The sequence below is a fragment of the Trichomonas vaginalis genome, chromosome VI (assembly GCF_026262505.1).
Source record: "Trichomonas vaginalis G3 chromosome VI, whole genome shotgun sequence".
In the NCBI taxonomy this organism is placed as follows: Eukaryota; Parabasalia; order Trichomonadida; family Trichomonadidae; genus Trichomonas; species Trichomonas vaginalis.
Window position 1 is genome coordinate 4,351,641 of NC_067208.1, and position 24,390 is coordinate 4,376,030.

Here is a 24,390-nt window from a genome sequence, read left to right on the forward strand (position 1 = left end):
TTCTCAAATCTCTTTCAAAAAACCAAACGGTCATCAACAAAATATGTATAATCGGTCGAAGTGATTAACATGAAATCTGTATCTAAACTTAAAAGGTAACATTATATCTGGCTAATTAAAGTCAATTTTTTAGCTCGTAAGACTCCCATTTTCACTAAGAAGATTGGCCCCTCCTTGAAATAGATTTTTGTAAAACTCGAGCTCCAACACATATCGCACATGCCCGATTTTAAAATACTTTCATTTTTGGAATCTTATTGTAAAATATTAAATTTGCAAGGGGTAAGTATGAACAATATGTATTCCTTGGGATAAAAGAGGAGTGACACTATTCATTGATGTCCATAAGTCAATTCATTTTACAAATTTTATGCCGAATATCGATTTCATACATAAATAGGAGAAAGTATTACTTGTTTCCTTGACTTATGCTATTGCATTCACCTATTAAATACTCATGAGCTATAATAACCATGCATCTATTGATTCAATCATATTCAATTTTATTATCTTCATTTTAAAGCTTTATTTTTAATACTTACATTTAAATGGTCAACAGCTTGTCATTCTACTAAAGGCTTTGCTGAAATGTTACCTTGTAATCATTTCAAATTTGAAAAGCAAATTTTGAAAAGCTTCTGACGGAAGTTTTTATCTATGCATTATTAGCTTTATATCTGATACTTTTTACGGTATTTTTCAATTTTTATTCAATAAAAATGCTATAATATTTATAAAGATACGCTATATTATACATTTCAATTTAGACTTGCATTTTTGAGTATCTTACTATCAAAAGTTCCACTTTTTTGCTGACCATAAATTGAAAAGAAATTCATTTTAACATTTTTCAGTTATTTGATTTCTTTTTTATTAGCGATTGTTTTCTGTGTTTTATTTCTTATCTCAAAATAAATCGGTTTAATTCAATTTGTTTTCATCAATTGCATGCTGGGTTTTCCTTTCCTTGATATCGCCCAATCCATTATTTATGAGAATAACAGAACAGTCACAAAAGAAATGCTGGACACTACTGCCGAAATGGTTATGAAGCTTGTAAATAAGGAAATAAAATTCGAAGAAATTAAAGCACCTAGTATTCCAATCAGATGCTTTATGGATGCGTGCAAGAAGGTCTCAGATGTCCTTAATACCGAGAATGAGCCAATTCCTCCTCAGATTGGAGATGAAGTACCTCATTACGGCGAGAGGAAAGAAGACTCACCAATGGACAAAAAACGAGGACAACCGCTTACTAATGGGTGTCTACAAGTTTGGCCTCTCAAATTGGGCAGCTGTCTCTGAATACGTTGGGTCGGGAAGAACAAAGTGTCAGTGCAACCAAAGATGGGTCAGAGCACTTGATCCAAAAATATCTAAAGCTGATTGGACTGAAGAGGAAGAAGAAAAATTACTCCAATCCATAAAACAATTTGGAAATCACGCATGGACAAAAATCAGTTCTGCTCTGGCAACAGGACAGACTTTCAATGCAGATATCGATATATTCAGATGAAGCGCGCTGAAGAAGAGAAGAAAAAGAACTGAAAAACGAAAAGCCGCTATACCCGATCCCACAGATTAATAGTATTCCAAATCAGCAATCTCAGACGATATTCTTAGATAAATTTGATATCGACTTAGTACTAGAAAAGGATAATGATCCTCTCCATTTCGCTCAAGAGTCTTCGTGCATTGATCCAGAGACCTTGTATGATACTACTGTTTGGTAATTTCATGATTGTAAATTGATAATGTTTTATTTTTTGAAAATAATACAATCTAATTTTTTGATAATTTTTACTATTTCTCTTATGGATTGATAAGTGAAATATATGACATTTAATTGATTTACCTTGTATCTCATCAAAACTGGTTTAATTATTGTTGCCTATCGTAAGTGAATCATGCAATCAGATTAATCAGAATTATATTTGTTTTCATCATATACATCAAATGAGCAATAAAAACCCTATTTTCATAAAACAATTGTTTAGATTTCTAACTCCAACCACTGCGATTTCAAACAATCTTTTAAAAATCGATTTAGGCAAAACTCAGCAAGAATATAATAAATTGTTACGACCGTAAAAATGAAGGTGAATAATTTTACAGCAAACGATACGAATTATTGTTTCCCTATGAATCTATTTATGCAGATGCAAACAAATCATCTTCCACAGATAGAGAGTAGAACCAAATTATCAGGATGCTCATATTAAAAAGAATTCATTCGCATTTGTTAACGTTGGAACGAAGTTTCTGATGATTTCGACTAACAAAAGAGAATCAAAGCGAATTGTCGGGATTCATCATGTATATACATATTCTTATTTTCGAATGATTATGATTCACTGTTTATTGAACAGTAATCATCACATTGACTAAAGCAGATGCTGTTTGATGTTCTCAAACAATAAAATGTTTGTGTGAAGCCATTCTTTGATACGAAAGAAATTAATTTGTCTATTTATAACAAATAAGTTAAGTGGTGCATCTCGAATAACAATAAATTAAAAATTCAATGCAATTTCAGCCAGTTTTCACTATTTTTATGAATGATACAAATAGTATTTCGCCAAGAGACATTAAACATCCCATAACAACAACGAAAAAGAAAAAGATTAAACATCAAAGATCCATATTTCAGAGTATTTCATCAAAATATGACTCAATTTTTAAATCTTTTTTATCAAAAATCAGTTTTAGCGACAATTTTCATAATAAATTACACATCCTCGAATTATATACAGATACAGACAATATCACAGATAATACTGAACCATCAGACTCCAAAACAGAAAGCAAATTAGAAGTTCCACATTTTTTTACCGAAATCGATGCGATGTTTATTTTCATTTGCTTATTTCTCGGAATCCTGTCTCGCACATTTGTAGCCGATAATCCAAACAATTGCACGTTTGATGAAACTCACTTTGGAAACTTCACAAATTCATATATCAGACAAGAATACTTTGTCGACATCCATCCTCCACTTGCAAAACTGTGGATTTCAGGATTTTCAAAACTTCAAAATTATACCGGTCACACAGTTTATAATTCTTCAACATACACTGACACAGATTATGTTGAACTCCGTTTTTGTGTCACATCATTTTCATCTCTTGTCCCATGTTTATCATATCTTTCTCTTCGCATTCTGGGTGTTTCACCCAGCAATTCAATTTTATCCTCCGTTCTTTTATTATGCGACAACAGCCTTGCCGCAGAAGGTAAACTCATTCTCACCGACGGAATCCTTCACTCAGTTTCTCTTATTTCAGTTTGCTGCAGTTGCTATTTATTTGTTGACGATTCTATCATTCATTTGATTATCTGTGGTCTTTCATTAGGTTGTGCCTGCTCTATCAAATACACAGCAGGTGGCTTGATTTCATTACCCGCATTTTTCCTCTTTTTCAAGATATGTAGTGGCAATTTATATGAATTATTCATTTTACCACCATTTCAATCACATTCAAAAGAACGAAACAATATATATTCATCAGAAGAAAATGAATCTTCAAACGATAATCTTATTATTCGAATATTTCACACGAAATTTATTATTTTAATCATGGAAGATATTATTATTGTCACATTTGCTATTTCAGTCTTAATCACTACATTTTTTGTTCATATCATTGTTTTGAAATACAAGAGCTATTTAGAAAACGGCTTTGACTCATCATACGAGAACTCATTATTATGGCGTTGGGAATCTCAAGACCAAAGTCGATTTGTTTCTACGGGACTATTTAAACGGTCATGGATCTCATTTGTTTCTATGCACACAATTAATAACGGATGCAAAGTCCAAGGCGGATTTGAATCTAAGTGGTATCAATGGCCATTAGTTCGCATTAATTCATTAATCTGGTTTCAAACATCTAATAAAGCAGTTTGGCCACTTCCCAATCCATTCACATACTACTTTTGTGTCTATGGTATTATTTTGTGCTTTATCTTACCTATTTTTAAAATCGAAACTATTTCATTAATTAGTTGGACTATTACATACTCATCGAGTTTATTCCCATTTATATTAGTTCCACGAACTACATATCAATACCACTACTCTATTCCACTAATTATTGGTGTTCTCGGATTTTGTCACTCATTTAGTTTTCTTCCTATGAATCAATCTCTGAGAGCATCAATTTGTTATACTATATGCATTATTACACTTGTTTTCGGGATTTATTACTTCCCAATTCTTCATTCATTTCCAGATGTACCTTTACATTTCAGAGCATGGAAACCTATTCTTAAGAAGATCTACAACCAAAAGTTCACCATGCTATCAGATCTCACTATTAATATTCTACAAGGACCAAAAGCTTAATTATATTTTTTTTGTTTGTTTTAATAATAACATATAAAATATGAGTTTATTTATTTAAGATATATATTTTTCTCAAATGGCATCTTTATAAAAATTATTAAATTCGAATTTACCAAATATTTACTGCCTAGCCTGAGAAAGAATAATTCCATTATACCATGCGTTTTACTTAGAACTTAGTTTCATATACAACTACTATCGAACGATAAAAATATAATTTTTTAATACGGTTGAGGTGTTGGATTTGGTTGCCAACTAGACTGTGGTGCAGGTTCAGGCTGTTGTATAACAGGAGCTTGCTCTTCTGGTTCAGGGTCTTGTAGGTATAATACCAACGAACTGACCTACTCTTTTACCAATATTTTTTGACTCCGTTCCAAATTCCTCTTCCTACGTTTTTATTCCATTCCATATACCTCTTCCAACATTTCGAAAGAAGTTTCCTATCTTACTGAAGAAACCCATTTTACTATATGTAAAAATCTAATGTCCGCCTAGTCTCTTACGTTTCCTGTTGAGTTCCATAGCATTCTTTAACTGGAGCTCATACATTCTGTTTCTCCTCTGGTAGAAAACATATTCTGGGTCAACTCCTGTGTTCGCGTCATCTGCATAAAGTTGTTTATATCCCACTTCAGGGTTTGTATAAAACTCTTTCCATCTCATATTTGCATACCATGGTGGCAAACCTAACGCAGCGTCATTTGACATGGCAGTTTGCATTTGTACATCTGTTGGCACTTGACCATAGTTTGCCATTGCAGTTTGTATTCTAACTTCATTTGGAATATTCTCTGGGTTTGGTTGTCCAGGTTGCTGTGCATTCGCTAAGTTCTGTGCGTCCATTTAATATTAGATAAAAATATCTCTTACGAGTACATATACTGAACATTTGCAGGCATTGGTTCATCTTCATATTCTCTGTACTTTTCTGCCACGTCAAAGAAATAAATGACACAATGGAAAAACCTAAAACAAGTAGTCCGATTTCAAACCACATTTACTTACTAATAAAATTTCTTTGTTATGACACTTTCTCCAGTTTATAGGACCTCTCTCATATTCTATCTTGTCATATATAAACTCATAGTCATGTATGTCCTCTAACCATCTCATAACGGTTTCCAAACCACTTTTATCGGATGTAAAGTAAAAGCATGGATGGTTATGTAAAACGTCTAAAGTTTCTAAAGAGTCTCTCAAAGTCCAGTCTACTTGGTATTGAAAATCCCATGTGTTATAGAACGGCGGGTCCACTATAAAGAAAACATTTTCCTTGTCTTTATATTTTTCATACAAATCTGTCCAATGACATCTCACAAACTCTATACCCTCAATATATTTTTCTATGTCCTCTTTGAAAACATTTGTATAGTTAAGATATAAAACTTTTGACATAAGTGTTTCAATGTCATGAACTCTTATAGAACCACTATATAATAGTCTAGCAGATATACTATCCCAGTCTATATATTCTGCTTTTTTCAAAACCTCTCTCACAATATTTTTCTTATCTAATGGTATACGTTCCATCTTACCTATCTGAATCTTTTCTTTTAACTCACTCAATATATTGTTTGTGTCTGGTATATGTTTGAGACGGTCCATATAGTTGTCGAAGTCATTGCATATAATCTTTGAGTCTGGGAATATTATATGGCACAAATGGGATATATAGAAACTTCCACCGAACAAATCTACAAATGTTAGACCATTCGGTAGTTTCTTAAGTTGTCTCAATATAATATCTTTACATCTACTCTTATTTCCAAAGAACGGTAACGGTGGTTTTGTAAAATTCATTTATATATAATAATAAAAATGTTTTTACCCGAAAAGTGACAGAAAAGTGACAAACCATGAAAACATATATAATTTGTGAAAAGCGACACAAAAAGTGTCACCGGCTGGTCGGCTGGGGTTCGGTCCTCCTCTTGGGTCTTGGGAAAAATTTCTTATGGGCTAGAGGGCGCAACGCGCCTGGAAGCCCTCCAAATATAAACTTCATTTATAATAATCATCTTCAGGGCTAGAAGGGGCGCAGCCCCTGGAAGCCCCATTACCTTTTTTTTTTTTTTTTTTCAAGAAGTCTAATTTTATTTTATTTCCAAGTAACAATTTTGAGCACGATATTTACCGGTAAAATAGATTTTCTGAAGATTTGAAACATCAAAATCTCAAATTGTAAAATGAATAAAAAATATTTATTTCAAAATGTGAAATCTAGAAGGTGTGCTTTAGAGATAAATAGATATTTCTCTTGTAGAGTAAAACATAGTCTTTAATTTGATTCAATCAAGAATAATATTAAAAATATTATTTGTTCATTCATGTTACAGCTCATTCTTTATGACAAACTGAATCCCAAGTTCTAAGAATGAGGAAAGATGATAATAAGAAACTCCAATATTGTTAAGTTAACATTTTTTGGAATATATATTTCCCTGGTCTTATGGAGTTATGAAGTTTGATCAATATTAAATCCTTAAATTTGATTTGATCAATATTATTTATATAAACTAAGGAAAAATTGATATAAAAACAACACATTTTTTATTTTTGCTCTCTAATAATTCCGTAAAAATCAATCTTAAAGAAAGACAACACGTTCTCACCCTTTTTATTAGGTCCCATCATTCTAATTCTATATTTATTTGACAGAGTTCTGTTTTCAATTGAAAAATTACGATGCCATGCATTCAAATCTTTATATCTCTGTTCGTTTGCCTTCTTCCTATTCTTTTCCCATCCGTAATTAACCTTCTTATCAAGGATAACCCAGTCGTTGTAATTCTGGAATCCATCATAAGATTTTTGAGAGGATAAACACTCAAATAACCATGTAGTTGGCAAATTATCAGGGTCGCCAAGGAAAAACATATCATAACTTAATAATTCAAACAAAGATTTCTTCAATTTAAATTCGTATTCAACCCATGGAGTCATAGAAGTAGATTCACTAGTATAAACAACTTCAGATCCGGCATCTATTAAGTTCTCTACCATGCTGCGAGTTCTATATGGATGTTCAGAGACATTAAAAAAGGATTTATCGTAGTTGAACAGAATTCCTCCAAATCCTTTCTCTTTATCATAAATAAATCTCTTTGTTATTTTATCACTAGGGCCTTGCTTTGATTTAATACGTATAATACCTTCATTTATTGAATCTATTCCAGAATAGTTTCTCAAACGACTTGATTTCAGTAATTCTTCCATCTGCTGCTTTGTCTGACTGATTTTTTGCTCTTTGTTACTTTTACCTTTACCGACATTCAAAGTAAGATTAAAATTGTGTGTTAAATCTAAATCTGTGATTAATCTTGTAGCGAATTGCTTAGAGCTGAGGACAGAAAATCCGTGGAAGTTCACATTAAATGTCGTTGTGTTTTCTTCTAATTCTTTTTGTGCTTGTTGCTTTGCTTTGATGAGTTCGTGCTTTGCATTAGGAATATCTAATAAATCATTATCTTCAAATACTTCTAATAGGCCATCTCGAAGTAGTGAATCAATATTTGCGACAGATGTAATTGAATCATACAAATCATAGTTAAATTTTTCGATATTTTCTACAATAGTGTCTTCAGTAGTTGGCGAATCACATAATGTACTCATAATGATTGGTGCCAAAAGACTCTTATAGCCTCTAGATTCAAAATCTTCATCTAAATTCATAATTTTGGAATTTTTTTTCTCCGTTGTCACATTTTTTATGTGAAAATCCAAATGGATATTTAATTGCTTATTCGTATAAACAGTATTGTGTACAATTATTTTCTTGTAAACAAAATCAATTTTATTTGACTAAATGAATTTTGTAATCGTTATGATGCATAATCAATTTATCGAATCCATCAAAACGGCTACAAAATGCACACAGAACCGATATTTCCATTTCCAGAACGAATTACTCACTTTCCTATTTTCATAAATATTGTCACTTTTTCACTTCATCAATGAGTACTACTCAGACAGATGCTGCTCCACCTTTGAAGATCAGCACAATTAATGCTGCATCACTCAGAGCTGCTTGGGGAAAGGGTCTTCATGACTGGGCATTAGCTTCAAAACCTGATGTTATCTGCATCCAAGAAACAAAAATGCACGAGACAAGTCAGCCGAATATTGGCGCCTTCCTTCTTGATGGATACCAGGGCTACTTCTTCGATTGCAACAAACCAGGCTTCCACGGTACTGCTATCTACACAAAGATCAAACCCATTTCTGTTAAGGAGAGTTTTCCGGACGATGAGGGCCGCTCCATCACAATGGAGTTCTCTAACTTCTATTTGATCAATTCTTACGTTCCAAACGCCGGCCAGAAATTAGAAAAGCTTACATACAAGATCGAAACATGGAATCCACACCTTAAGGAATATCTCGATGAGCTCAGCAAGACAAAGGCAGTCATTTGGACAGGAGATCTTAACGTTGCTCATGAGGAAATCGACATTTTCGATCCAAAGGGCAAAGATAAGACAGCAGGCTACACTCCACAAGAAAGAGAGTGGTTCCACAAGTTCCTTGAGAGCGGATACACAGATATCTTCCGTAAGAGATACCCAGATAAGAAGGAATTCTCCTTCTATACATACAGAGGCCAAGCCAAGGCCAAGGGCAATGGATGGCGTCTCGACTACTTCATCATGGATAACGCCCACTACAAAGATGAGCTTGTCAACGACTGCGCAATGGAAACTGGCGATTTCTCTGACCATGTTCCTGTTTCTCTCTTCCTTGACAGATCATTATTAGCTGCTGAAGATGTTGCAGTCGATAAGACCTTCAACAAGCGCCTTAACAACGATACAATTGTTGATACTCCAGAAGTTGTCCCAGAAAAGGCCAAACCAAAGAAAGGAAAGAAGGACCAGCCAACTGAGGAAGAACCTAAGGAAGAAGAGGCCAAGGAAGAGGCAAAAGAAGAACCAAAGAAGGAAGAATCTGAAGAAAAGCCAAAACCAAAGCCAAAGAAAGGAAAACAGGCTAAGGAAGAAGAATCTAAACCAGCTGAAGAAGCCAAACCTGTCACAGAAGAGGCAAAGCCTGCATCTGAAGAATCAAAACCGGCAGAAGAGGCCAAACCAGCTGAAGAAGAGAAGCCAAAGGCAGCCAAGCCAAAGAAGACAAAGAAGGTCGTAGAAGAAGAGCCACAAGAGCCAGAGGACGAAGTTGATGATGAAGAAGAGGAAGAAGATAAGCCAAAGAAGAAGAGGAGAGGAAAGAAAGGTGAAGAACAATCATTGAAGAGAATGCAGACAAGAGAGAAAAGGAAAACAATCTACTTCTCTGACGATGATTCAGATGATTCAACAGAATACACCGGAACACCAAGAAAGACAAGAAGATCTAAGAAATGAAACTAATTTATTTTAAATCAACTTTTTTATTGTTTTAACTATCCACTAGAAACTTTTATTTTTAAAATTTTAAACTCAATTTCATATATTTTTATTTTTTTGATATCTGGCGCTCAAAAACTGATAGAATTGAGATATTTCTATGCGAATGAACACTGTTTTATTCGATTAATATATAGCATAGAGCAGAAAGAGTACTTTAAGGTATTATATTGATGAACATTGCTAATCTAAAGCATATTTAAATGGCGAAAGATTCCATTGAATTTTCTAAAAAAAAATTACATAGATCAGTATGAGTTGTTTGACAATTTTAATACTAAAAAATATAAAAACAATAGTTTAAACTCTGGACATCATATACTACACTCGACATATTCAAACATGAATCAATGGAGTATCTGTAAAATCATGTGAATATAGAAGTTTGAATATAAAATCAGAAAACCGGAAAATCCGATTTACCTAAAAAAATGATTGATACCAGTGATACCTTACAGCAACACCTTAGAAGTGTATGATATGATGATCATCAGTACACAACACACTTGAAATCAGGACTCATATTTGTTTAGATTAAAAACCTTATTGTTGGAAAAATTGAGAAATTTAAGTGGTCGGTCAGAATCCTGTATAGTTTTGACCGGAAAAGTGACAATTTATTATGATTTCTTTTGTTTTTTCATTATCAATATATACAGTTCACATGGGTCATGGTGTTATCCCGTCGAGCGAATTTGATAATAGTTCATACATACAAGCAGTTCGAATTATACCTCCACGTTCTCCATCAAAAGACGAAAAGTTTTACTTTGTTATATTAACTATGATCAATGAATACAATAGTATATATGAATTCACCGGACACGAAGAACAAACTATAGCTCGTGAATCATACGCAACGAACGATTTAGAATACTTTTTAATTTCTCTTAATTCATCAATCAAAGCCATTTTTATCACCGGCTTCTATCCATTACCTCTAGTCTCTGTCACAAACATAATTTTTTCAGAAACACGACAAATAAATTTTGTTTTAATTCCGAACTACGATACTACATATCACATTCTGGTTTCATCAAAAATCGAACAGTCACATATTATCTAATTCGACCGCCCCCAACATATTAGAACCCGAGAGTAACATTTTTATTCGAGAAAACACATATTGTATTATTTCATTTGAAATCGAATATAATTCACATATGTTTGAATTTACGATTGATTCTATGGAACTTCATAATGATTTCTTACGTGACCAAGACTATTTTTATGGTGCTCGCGAATCTAACACTCAAATTTCATCATTTTACAAGTCTCCTAAATTTTGAAAGATATTCACCAATAAGTCTAGGAATAATACCAACAAATAATGCTTCAGATGTATGCATATATGTTCACTGCGCATTCTTACCAAATCCTTATATGGATGGCCACGTCTTTGCATATGATAGTAGCTCAAAAGAACTGAATTTGAGCAAAGGATATTCTAATATTTCATTTACAATTAATTCAACTCGATATCCATCAATTTTGTTTTATTCAAATGATGAAGAAATCGATTATGTAGTATCAAGTCTGAGAGATATCACCATTAACTTATCAAAATCTGATTTTTATTTACGATTTATGGTTTTTAATGGTCTCTCATATCAAATTTCATCAAAAAATTATAAAATTAATATTATGTCTAACACTGCATTCCAAACTTTACGAGCGAATATTAACGACACATCAATAAATGGGTTCATCAAGTTTAAAACAACAGACCTTTACAAGAAACCATTTCTTAATGATTACATTAAGTTTGATAATAAATATGATTTCAAAGATAGAATTAGCGGAATCTTTTTCCCTTTAATGATAGGATTTATCCTTCTTGGATATTTACTCGCAATGCTGACAGCATTCAGAAACAAAATTTTACTCTAAGCTTTTTTTTGTTTGCTTGTTATATAAATATTTCTTTTTGTCTTTTATTTGTTATATAAGGTCGATGAAAAAACGAGCGTTTTTAAAAAACCGCCGTTTGAGAGGAAAATTGAGAGCCACGATGTATACTTTTTGACATTGTCAAAAACTTTGAAAGGACCAAAAAAATTTTAGTGTCAGAAAGTTTACAAATGTATATTTTCTGACAAACAGACTCTCAGAAAGTACTCAAACTGCGGTTTTTAATTTCCGCACTTTTTTTGCGACCTTAATCTCAAGCATCAGAAATGAGGAATCAATATATATATATATTATATTTTGGTGTATGTAGTGATCCGAAAACATACCAAATTTAAAGGATTATTATTTTCGTCTGGAAAAGTGATAAAATTATCATTATTGTCAAATGACAATGATAATTTAAAAGTTTGAGTGAAAAAGTGACAATTTATTATGATTTCTTTTGTTTTTTCATTATCAATATATACAGTTCACATGGGTCATGGTGTTATCCCGTCGAGCGAATTTGATAATAGTTCATACATACAAGCAGTTCGAATTATACCTCCACGTTCTCCATCAAAAGACGAAAAGTTTTACTTTGTTATATTAACTATGATCAATGAATACAATAGTATATATGAATTCACCGGACACGAAGAACAAACTATAGCTCGTGAATCATACGCAACGAACGATTTAGAATACTTTTTAATTTCTCTTAATTCATCAATCAAAGCCATTTTTATCACCGGCTTCTATCCATTACCTCTAGTCTCTGTCACAAACATAATTTTTTCAGAAACACGACAAATAAATTTTGTTTTAATTCCGAACTACGATACTACATATCACATTCTGGTTTCATCCAAAAATCGAACAGTCACATATTATACTAATTCGACCGCCCCCAACATATTAGAACCCGAGAGTAACATTTTTATTCGAGAAAACACATATTGTATTATTTCATTTGAAATCGAATATAATTCACATATGTTTGAATTTACGATTGATTCTATGGAACTTCATAATGATTTCTTACGTGACCAAGACTATTTTTATGGTGCTCGCGAATCTAACACTCAAATTTCATCCTATTTTACAAGTCTCCTAAATTTTGAAAGATATTCACCAATAAGTCTAGGAATAATACCAACAAATAATGCTTCAGATGTATGCATATATGTTCACTGCGCATTCTTACCAAATCCTTATATGGATGGCCACGTCTTTGCATATGATAGTAGCTCAAAAGAACTGAATTTGAGCAAAGGATATTCTAATATTTCATTTACAATTAATTCAACTCGATATCCATCAATTTTGTTTTATTCAAATGATGAAGAAATCGATTATGTAGTATCAAGTCTGAGAGATATCACCATTAACTTATCAAAATCTGATTTTTATTTACGATTTATGGTTTTTAATGGTCTCTCATATCAAATTTCATCAAAAAATTATAAAATTAATATTATGTCTAACACTGCATTCCAAACTTTACGAGCGAATATTAACGACACATCAATAAATGGGTTCATCAAGTTTAAAACAACAGACCTTTACAAGAAACCATTTCTTAATGATTACATTAAGTTTGATAATAAATATGATTTCAAAGATAGAATTAGCGGAATCTTTTTCCCTTTAATGATAGGATTTATCCTTCTTGGATATTTACTCGCAATGCTGACAGCATTCAGAAACAAAATTTTACTCTAAGCTTTTTTTTGTTTGCTTGTTATATAAATATTTCTTTTTGTCTTTTATTTGTTATATAAGGTCGATGAAAAAACGAGCGTTTTTAAAAAACCGCCGTTTGAGAGGAAAATTGAGAGCCACGATGTATACTTTTTGACATTGTCAAAAACTTTGAAAGGACCAAAAAAATTTTAGTGTCAGAAAGTTTACAAATGTATATTTTCTGACAAACAGACTCTCAGAAAGTACTCAAACTGCGGTTTTTAATTTCCGCACTTTTTTTGCGACCTTAATCTCAAGCATCAGAAATGAGGAATCAATATATATATATATATATATTTGGTGTATGTAGTGATCCGAAAACATACCAAATTTAAAGGATTATTATTTTCGTCTGGAAAAGTGATAAAATTATCATTATTGTCAAATGACAATGATAATTTAAAAGTTTGAGTGAAAAAGTGACAATTTATTATGATTTCTTTTGTTTTTTCATTATCAATATATACAGTTCACATGGGTCATGGTGTTATCCCGTCGAGCGAATTTGATAATAGTTCATACATACAAGCAGTTCGAATTATACCTCCACGTTCTCCATCAAAAGACGAAAAGTTTTACTTTGTTATATTAACTATGATCAATGAATACAATAGTATATATGAATTCACCGGACACGAAGAACAAACTATAGCTCGTGAATCATACGCAACGAACGATTTAGAATACTTTTTAATTTCTCTTAATTCATCAATCAAAGCCATTTTTATCACCGGCTTCTATCCATTACCTCTAGTCTCTGTCACAAACATAATTTTTTCAGAAACACGACAAATAAATTTTGTTTTAATTCCGAACTACGATACTACATATCACATTCTGGTTTCATCCAAAAATCGAACAGTCACATATTATACTAATTCGACCGCCCCCAACATATTAGAACCCGAGAGTAACATTTTTATTCGAGAAAACACATATTGTATTATTTCATTTGAAATCGAATATAATTCACATATGTTTGAATTTACGATTGATTCTATGGAACTTCATAATGATTTCTTACGTGACCAAGACTATTTTTATGGTGCTCGCGAATCTAACACTCAAATTTCATCCTATTTTACAAGTCTCCTAAATTTTGAAAGATATTCACCAATAAGTCTAGGAATAATACCAAAAATAATGCTTCAGATGTATGCATATATGTTCACTGCGCATTCTTACCAAATCCTTATATGGATGGCCACGTCTTTGCATATGATAGTAGCTCAAAAGAACTGAATTTGAGCAAAGGATATTCTAATATTTCATTTACAATTAATTCAACTCGATATCCATCAATTTTGTTTTATTCAAATGATGAAGAAATCGATTATGTAGTATCAAGTCTGAGAGATATCACCATTAACTTATCAAAATCTGATTTTTATTTACGATTTATGGTTTTTAATGGTCTCTCATATCAAATTTCATCAAAAAATTATAAAATTAATATTATGTCTAACACTGCATTCCAAACTTTACGAGCGAATATTAACGACACATCAATAAATGGGTTCATCAAGTTTAAAACAACAGACCTTTACAAGAAACCATTTCTTAATGATTACATTAAGTTTGATAATAAATATGATTTCAAAGATAGAATTAGCGGAATCTTTTTCCCTTTAATGATAGGATTTATCCTTCTTGGATATTTACTCGCAATGCTGACAGCATTCAGAAACAAAATTTTACTCTAAGCTTTTTTTTGTTTGCTTGTTATATAAATATTTCTTTTTGTCTTTTATTTGTTATATAAGGTCGATGAAAAAACGAGCGTTTTTAAAAAACCGCCGTTTGAGAGGAAAATTGAGAGCCACGATGTATACTTTTTGACATTGTCAAAAACTTTGAAAGGACCAAAAAAATTTTAGTGTCAGAAAGTTTACAAATGTATATTTTCTGACAAACAGACTCTCAGAAAGTACTCAAACTGCGGTTTTTAATTTCCGCACTTTTTTTGCGACCTTAATCTCAAGCATCAGAAATGAGGAATCAATATATATATATATATATATTTGGTGTATGTAGTGATCCGAAAACATACCAAATTTAAAGGATTATTATTTTCGTCTGGAAAAGTGATAAAATTATCATTATTGTCAAATGACAATGATAATTTAAAAGTTTGAGTGAAAAAGTGACAATTTATTATGATTTCTTTTGTTTTTTCATTATCAATATATACAGTTCACATGGGTCATGGTGTTATCCCGTCGAGCGAATTTGATAATAGTTCATACATACAAGCAGTTCGAATTATACCTCCACGTTCTCCATCAAAAGACGAAAAGTTTTACTTTGTTATATTAACTATGATCAATGAATACAATAGTATATATGAATTCACCGGACACGAAGAACAAACTATAGCTCGTGAATCATACGCAACGAACGATTTAGAATACTTTTTAATTTCTCTTAATTCATCAATCAAAGCCATTTTTATCACCGGCTTCTATCCATTACCTCTAGTCTCTGTCACAAACATAATTTTTTCAGAAACACGACAAATAAATTTTGTTTTAATTCCGAACTACGATACTACATATCACATTCTGGTTTCATCCAAAAATCGAACAGTCACATATTATACTAATTCGACCGCCCCCAACATATTAGAACCCGAGAGTAACATTTTTATTCGAGAAAACACATATTGTATTATTTCATTTGAAATCGAATATAATTCACATATGTTTGAATTTACGATTGATTCTATGGAACTTCATAATGATTTCTTACGTGACCAAGACTATTTTTATGGTGCTCGCGAATCTAACACTCAAATTTCATCCTATTTTACAAGTCTCCTAAATTTTGAAAGATATTCACCAATAAGTCTAGGAATAATACCAACAAATAATGCTTCAGATGTATGCATATATGTTCACTGCGCATTCTTACCAAATCCTTATATGGATGGCCACGTCTTTGCATATGATAGTAGCTCAAAAGAACTGAATTTGAGCAAAGGATATTCTAATATTTCATTTACAATTAATTCAACTCGATATCCATCAATTTTGTTTTATTCAAATGATGAAGAAATCGATTATGTAGTATCAAGTCTGAGAGATATCACCATTAACTTATCAAAATCTGATTTTTATTTACGATTTATGGTTTTTAATGGTCTCTCATATCAAATTTCATCAAAAAATTATAAAATTAATATTATGTCTAACACTGCATTCCAAACTTTACGAGCGAATATTAACGACACATCAATAAATGGGTTCATCAAGTTTAAAACAACAGACCTTTACAAGAAACCATTTCTTAATGATTACATTAAGTTTGATAATAAATATGATTTCAAAGATAGAATTAGCGGAATCTTTTTCCCTTTAATGATAGGATTTATCCTTCTTGGATATTTACTCGCAATGCTGACAGCATTCAGAAACAAAATTTTACTCTAAGCTTTTTTTTGTTTGCTTGTTATATAAATATTTCTTTTTGTCTTTTATTTGTTATATAAGGTCGATGAAAAAACGAGCGTTTTTAAAAAACCGCCGTTTGAGAGGAAAATTGAGAGCCACGATGTATACTTTTTGACATTGTCAAAAACTTTGAAAGGACCAAAAAAATTTTAGTGTCAGAAAGTTTACAAATGTATATTTTCTGACAAACAGACTCTCAGAAAGTACTCAAACTGCGGTTTTTAATTTCCGCACTTTTTTTGCGACCTTAATCTCAAGCATCAGAAATGAGGAATCAATATATATATATATATATATATTTGGTGTATGTAGTGATCCGAAAACATACCAAATTTAAAGGATTATTATTTTCGTCTGGAAAAGTGATAAAATTATCATTATTGTCAAATGACAATGATAATTTAAAAGTTTGAGTGAAAAAGTGACAATTTATTATGATTTCTTTTGTTTTTTCATTATCAATATATACAGTTCACATGGGTCATGGTGTTATCCCGTCGAGCGAATTTGATAATAGTTCATACATACAAGCAGTTCGAATTATACCTCCACGTTCTCCATCAAAAGACGAAAAGTTTTACTTTGTTATATTAACTATGATCAATGAATACAATAGTATATATGAATTCACCGGACACGAAGAACAAACTATAGCTCGTGAATCATACGCAACGAACGATTTAGAATACTTTTTAATTTCTCTTAATTCATCAATCAAAGCCATTTTTATCACCGGCTTCTATCCATTACCTCTAGTCTCTGTCACAAACATAATTTTTTCAGAAACACGACAAATAAATTTTGTTTTAATTCCGAACTACGATACTACATATCACATTCTGGTTTCATCCAAAAATCGAACAGTCACATATTATACTAATTCGACCGCCCCCAACATATTAGAACCCGAGAGTAACATTTTTATTCGAGAAAACACATATTGTATTATTTCATTTGAAATCGAATATAATTCACATATGTTTGAATTTACGATTGATTCTATGGAACTTCATAATGATTTCTTACGTGACCAAGACTATTTTTATGGTGCTCGCGAATCTAACACTCAAATTTCATCCTATTTTACAAGTCTCCTAAATTTTGAAAGATATTCACCAATAAGTCTAGGAATAATACCAACAAATAATGCTTCAGATGTATGCATATATGTTCACTGCGCATTCTTACCAAATCCTTATATGGATGGCCACGTCTTTGCATATGATAGTAGCTCAAAAGAACTGAATTTGAGCAAAGGATATTCTAATATTTCATTTACAATTAATTCAACTCGATATCCATCAATTTTGTTTTATTCAAATGATGAAGAAATCGATTATGTAGTATCAAGTCTGAGAGATATCACCATTAACTTATCAAAATCTGATTTTTATTTACGATTTATGGTTTTTAATGGTCTCTCATATCAAATTTCATCAAAAAATTATAAAATTAATATTATGTCTAACACTGCATTCCAAACTTTACGAGCGAATATTAACGACACATCAATAAATGGGTTCATCAAGTTTAAAACAACAGACCTTTACAAGAAACCATTTCTTAATGATTACATTAAGTTTGATAATAAATATGATTTCAAAGATAGAATTAGCGGAATCTTTTTCCCTTTAATGATAGGATTTATCCTTCTTGGATATTTACTCGCAATGCTGACAGCATTCAGAAACAAAATTTTACTCTAAGCTTTTTTTTGTTTGCTTGTTATATAAATATTTCTTTTTGTCTTTTATTTGTTATATAAGGTCGATGAAAAAACGAGCGTTTTTAAAAAACCGCCGTTTGAGAGGAAAATTGAGAGCCACGATGTATACTTTTTGACATTGTCAAAAACTTTGAAAGGACCAAAAAAATTTTAGTGTCAGAAAGTTTACAAATGTATATTTTCTGACAAACAGACTCTCAGAAAGTACTCAAACTGCGGTTTTTAATTTCCGCACTTTTTTTGCGACCTTAATCTCAAGCATCAGAAATGAGGAATCAATATATATATATATATATATATTTGGTGTATGTAGTGATCCGAAAACATACCAAATTTAAAGGATTATTATTTTCGTCTGGAAAAGTGATAAAATTATCATTATTGTCAAATGACAATGATAATTTAAAAGTTTGAGTGAAAAAGTGACAATTTATTATGATTTCTTTTGTTTTTTCATTATCAATATATACAGTTCACATGGGTCATGGTGTTATCCCGTCGAGCGAATTTGATAATAGTTCATACATACAAGCAGTTCGAATTATACCTCCACGTTCTCCATCAAAAGACGAAAAGTTTTACTTTGTTATATTAACTATGATCAATGAATACAATAGTATATATGAATTCACCGGACACGAAGAACAAACTATAGCTCGTGAATCATACGCAACGAACGATTTAGAATACTTTTTAATTTCTCTTAATTCATCAATCAAAGCCATTTTTATCACCGGCTTCTATCCATTACCTCTAGTCTCTGTCACAAACATAATTTTTTCAGAAACACGACAAATAAATTTTGTTTTAATTCCGAACTACGATACTACATATCACATTCTGGTTTCATCCAAAAATCGAACAGTCACATATTATACTAATTCGACCGCCCCCAACATATTAGAACCCGAGAGTAACATTTTTATTCGAGAAAACACATATTGTATTATTTCATTTGAAATCGAATATAATTCACATATGTTTGAATTTACGATTGATTCTATGGAACTTCATAATGATTTCTTACGTGACCAAGACTATTTTTATGGTGCTCGCGAATCTAACACTCAAATTTCATCCTATTTTACAAGTCTCCTAAATTTTGAAAGATATTCACCAATAAGTCTAGGAATAATACCAACAAATAATGCTTCAGATGTATGCATATATGTTCACTGCGCATTCTTACCAAATCCTTATATGGATGGCCACGTCTTTGCATATGATAGTAGCTCAAAAGAACTGAATTTGAGCAAAGGATATTCTAATATTTCATTTACAATTAATTCAACTCGATATCCATCAATTTTGTTTTATTCAAATGATGAAGAAATCGATTATGTAGTATCAAGTCTGAGAGATATCACCATTAACTTATCAAAATCTGATTTTTATTTACGATTTATGGTTTTTAATGGTCTCTCATATCAAATTTCATCAAAAAATTATAAAATTAATATTATGTCTAACACTGCATTCCAAACTTTACGAGCGAATATTAACGACACATCAATAAATGGGTTCATCAAGTTTAAAACAACAGACCTTTACAAGAAACCATTTCTTAATGATTACATTAAGTTTGATAATAAATATGATTTCAAAGATAGAATTAGCGGAATCTTTTTCCCTTTAATGATAGGATTTATCCTTCTTGGATATTTACTCGCAATGCTGACAGCATTCAGAAACAAAATTTTACTCTAAGCTTTTTTTTGTTTGCTTGTTATATAAATATTTCTTTTTGTCTTTTATTTGTTATATAAGGTCGATGAAAAAACGAGCGTTTTTAAAAAACCGCCGTTTGAGAGGAAAATTGAGAGCCACGATGTATACTTTTTGACATTGTCAAAAACTTTGAAAGGACCAAAAAAATTTTAGTGTCAGAAAGTTTACAAATGTATATTTTCTGACAAACAGACTCTCAGAAAGTACTCAAACTGCGGTTTTTAATTTCCGCACTTTTTTTGCGACCTTAATCTCAAGCATCAGAAATGAGGAATCAATATATATATATATATATATATTTGGTGTATGTAGTGATCCGAAAACATACCAAATTTAAAGGATTATTATTTTCGTCTGGAAAAGTGATAAAATTATCATTATTGTCAAATGACAATGATAATTTAAAAGTTTGAGTGAAAAAGTGACAATTTATTATGATTTCTTTTGTTTTTTCATTATCAATATATACAGTTCACATGGGTCATGGTGTTATCCCGTCGAGCGAATTTGATAATAGTTCATACATACAAGCAGTTCGAATTATACCTCCACGTTCTCCATCAAAAGACGAAAAGTTTTACTTTGTTATATTAACTATGATCAATGAATACAATAGTATATATGAATTCACCGGACACGAAGAACAAACTATAGCTCGTGAATCATACGCAACGAACGATTTAGAATACTTTTTAATTTCTCTTAATTCATCAATCAAAGCCATTTTTATCACCGGCTTCTATCCATTACCTCTAGTCTCTGTCACAAACATAATTTTTTCAGAAACACGACAAATAAATTTTGTTTTAATTCCGAACTACGATACTACATATCACATTCTGGTTTCATCCAAAAATCGAACAGTCACATATTATACTAATTCGACCGCCCCCAACATATTAGAACCGAGAGTAACATTTTTATTCGAGAAAACACATATGTATTATTTCATTTGAAATCGAATATAATTCACATATGTTTGAATTTACGATTGATTCTATGGAACTTCATAATGATTTCTTACGTGACCAAGACTATTTTTATGGTGCTCGCGAATCTAACACTCAAATTTCATCCTATTTTACAAGTCTCCTAAATTTTGAAAGATATTCACCAATAAGTCTAGGAATAATACCAACAAATAATGCTTCAGATGTATGCATATATGTTCACTGCGCATTCTTACCAAATCCTTATATGGATGGCCACGTCTTTGCATATGATAGTAGCTCAAAAGAACTGAATTTGAGCAAAGGATATTCTAATATTTCATTTACAATTAATTCAACTCGATATCCATCAATTTTGTTTTATTCAAATGATGAAGAAATCGATTATGTAGTATCAAGTCTGAGAGATATCACCATTAACTTATCAAAATCTGATTTTTATTTACGATTTATGGTTTTTAATGGTCTCTCATATCAAATTTCATCAAAAAATTATAAAATTAATATTATGTCTAACACTGCATTCCAAACTTTACGAGCGAATATTAACGACACATCAATAAATGGGTTCATCAAGTTTAAAACAACAGACCTTTACAAGAAACCATTTCTTAATGATTACATTAAGTTTGATAATAAATATGATTTCAAAGATAGAATTAGCGGAATCTTTTTCCCTTTAATGATAGGATTTATCCTTCTTGGATATTTACTCGCAATGCTGACAGCATTCAGAAACAAAATTTTACTCTAAGCTTTTTTTTGTTTGCTTGTTATATAAATATTTCTTTTTGTCTTTTATTTGTTATATAAGGTCGATGAAAAAACGAGCGTTTTTAAAAAACCGCCGTTTGAGAGGAAAATTGAGAGCCACGATGTATACTTTTTGACATTGTCAAAAACTTTGAAAGGACCAAAAAAATTTTAGTGTCAGAAAGTTTACAAATGTATATTTTCTGACAAACAGACTCTCAGAAAGTACTCAAACTGCGGTTTTTAATTTCCGCACTTTTTTTGCGACCTTAATCTCAAGCATCAGAAATGAGGAATCAATATATATATATATATATATATTTGGTGTATGTAGTGATCCGAAAACATACCAAATTTAAAGGATTATTATTTTCGTCTGGAAAAGTGATAAAATTATCATTATTGTCAAATGACAATGATAATTTAAAAGTTTGAGTGAAAAAGTGACAATTTATTATGATTTCTTTTGTTTTTTCATTATCAATATATACAGTTCACATGGGTCATGGTGTTATCCCGTCGAGCGAATTTGATAATAGTTCATACATACAAGCAGTTCGAATTATACCTCCACGTTCTCCATCAAAAGACGAAAAGTTTTACTTTGTTATATTAACTATGATCAATGAATACAATAGTATATATGAATTCACCGGACACGAAGAACAAACTATAGCTCGTGAATCATACGCAACGAACGATTTAGAATACTTTTTAATTTCTCTTAATTCATCAATCAAAGCCATTTTTATCACCGGCTTCTATCCATTACCTCTAGTCTCTGTCACAAACATAATTTTTTCAGAAACACGACAAATAAATTTTGTTTTAATTCCGAACTACGATACTACATATCACATTCTGGTTTCATCCAAAAATCGAACAGTCACATATTATACTAATTCGACCGCCCCCAACATATTAGAACCCGAGAGTAACATTTTTATTCGAGAAAACACATATTGTATTATTTCATTTGAAATCGAATATAATTCACATATGTTTGAATTTACGATTGATTCTATGGAACTTCATAATGATTTCTTACGTGACCAAGACTATTTTTATGGTGCTCGCGAATCTAACACTCAAATTTCATCCTATTTTACAAGTCTCCTAAATTTTGAAAGATATTCACCAATAAGTCTAGGAATAATACCAACAAATAATGCTTCAGATGTATGCATATATGTTCACTGCGCATTCTTACCAAATCCTTATATGGATGGCCACGTCTTTGCATATGATAGTAGCTCAAAAGAACTGAATTTGAGCAAAGGATATTCTAATATTTCATTTACAATTAATTCAACTCGATATCCATCAATTTTGTTTTATTCAAATGATGAAGAAATCGATTATGTAGTATCAAGTCTGAGAGATATCACCATTAACTTATCAAAATCTGATTTTTATTTACGATTTATGGTTTTTAATGGTCTCTCATATCAAATTTCATCAAAAAATTATAAAATTAATATTATGTCTAACACTGCATTCCAAACTTTACGAGCGAATATTAACGACACATCAATAAATGGGTTCATCAAGTTTAAAACAACAGACCTTTACAAGAAACCATTTCTTAATGATTACATTAAGTTTGATAATAAATATGATTTCAAAGATAGAATTAGCGGAATCTTTTTCCCTTTAATGATAGGATTTATCCTTCTTGGATATTTACTCGCAATGCTGACAGCATTCAGAAACAAAATTTTACTCTAAGCTTTTTTTTGTTTGCTTGTTATATAAATATTTCTTTTTGTCTTTTATTTGTTATATAAGGTCGATGAAAAAACGAGCGTTTTTAAAAAACCGCCGTTTGAGAGGAAAATTGAGAGCCACGATGTATACTTTTTGACATTGTCAAAAACTTTGAAAGGACCAAAAAAATTTTAGTGTCAGAAAGTTTACAAATGTATATTTTCTGACAAACAGACTCTCAGAAAGTACTCAAACTGCGGTTTTTAATTTCCGCACTTTTTTGCGACCTTAATCTCAAGCATCAGAAATGAGGAATCAATATATATATATATATATATATTTGGTGTATGTAGTGATCCGAAAACATACCAAATTTAAAGGATTATTATTTTCGTCTGGAAAAGTGATAAAATTATCATTATTGTCAAATGACAATGATAATTTAAAAGTTTGGGTGAAAAAGTGACAATTTATTATGATTTCTTTTGTTTTTTCATTATCAATATATACAGTTCACATGGGTCATGGTGTTATCCCGTCGAGCGAATTTGATAATAGTTCATACATACAAGCAGTTCGAATTATACCTCCACGTTCTCCATCAAAAGACGAAAAGTTTTACTTTGTTATATTAACTATGATCAATGAATACAATAGTATATATGAATTCACCGGACACGAAGAACAAACTATA

General features: G+C 31.1%; 7 protein-coding genes across 7 annotated transcripts; 4 read left to right on the top strand and 3 right to left on the bottom strand.

The window, feature by feature from the left end:
* Window positions 1-2,040: 2,040 nt before the first annotated feature.
* TVAGG3_0803790 (dolichyl-phosphate-mannose-protein mannosyltransferase protein) lies at window positions 2,041-4,345 on the top strand (the record flags this gene model as incomplete). Its single annotated transcript, XM_001320272.2, has 1 exon — window positions 2,555-4,345. One exon carries the CDS (start codon window positions 2,555-2,557, stop codon window positions 4,343-4,345), a length of 1,791 nt encoding a protein of 596 aa, XP_001320307.1.
* Window positions 4,346-4,828: 483 nt separating this feature from the next.
* TVAGG3_0803800 (uncharacterized protein) lies at window positions 4,829-5,191 on the bottom strand (the record flags this gene model as incomplete). The annotated part of the gene is made up of 1 exon (XM_051247446.1): window positions 4,829-5,191. The coding sequence occupies one exon, from the start codon at window positions 5,189-5,191 to the stop codon at window positions 4,829-4,831; it is 363 nt and encodes a 120-aa protein (XP_051082921.1).
* Window positions 5,192-5,780: 589 nt separating this feature from the next.
* TVAGG3_0803810 (phage tail repeat-like family) lies at window positions 5,781-6,148 on the bottom strand (the record flags this gene model as incomplete). Its single annotated transcript, XM_051247447.1, has 1 exon — window positions 5,781-6,148. A coding segment is annotated over one exon (368 nt), but the record flags the coding sequence as incomplete, so codon positions are not given.
* Window positions 6,149-6,861: 713 nt separating this feature from the next.
* TVAGG3_0803820 (uncharacterized protein) lies at window positions 6,862-8,020 on the bottom strand (the record flags this gene model as incomplete). Its single annotated transcript, XM_001299171.2, has 1 exon — window positions 6,899-8,020. The coding sequence occupies one exon, from the start codon at window positions 8,018-8,020 to the stop codon at window positions 6,899-6,901; it is 1,122 nt and encodes a 373-aa protein (XP_001299172.1).
* Window positions 8,021-8,297: 277 nt separating this feature from the next.
* On the top strand, window positions 8,298-9,790 carry TVAGG3_0803830 (double-stranded DNA 3'-5' exodeoxyribonuclease protein; the record flags this gene model as incomplete). Its single annotated transcript, XM_001299170.2, has 1 exon — window positions 8,302-9,705. The coding sequence occupies one exon, from the start codon at window positions 8,302-8,304 to the stop codon at window positions 9,703-9,705; it is 1,404 nt and encodes a 467-aa protein (XP_001299171.1).
* A 2,342-nt stretch (window positions 9,791-12,132) lies between these two features.
* Window positions 12,133-13,362, top strand: TVAGG3_0803840 (uncharacterized protein; the record flags this gene model as incomplete). Its single annotated transcript, XM_051247448.1, has 1 exon — window positions 12,133-13,362. One exon carries the CDS (start codon window positions 12,133-12,135, stop codon window positions 13,360-13,362), a length of 1,230 nt encoding a protein of 409 aa, XP_051082923.1.
* A 2,219-nt stretch (window positions 13,363-15,581) lies between these two features.
* TVAGG3_0803850 (uncharacterized protein) lies at window positions 15,582-16,356 on the top strand (the record flags this gene model as incomplete). Its single annotated transcript, XM_051247449.1, has 1 exon — window positions 15,582-16,356. A coding segment is annotated over one exon (775 nt), but the record flags the coding sequence as incomplete, so codon positions are not given.
* Window positions 16,357-24,390: the final 8,034 nt, after the last annotated feature.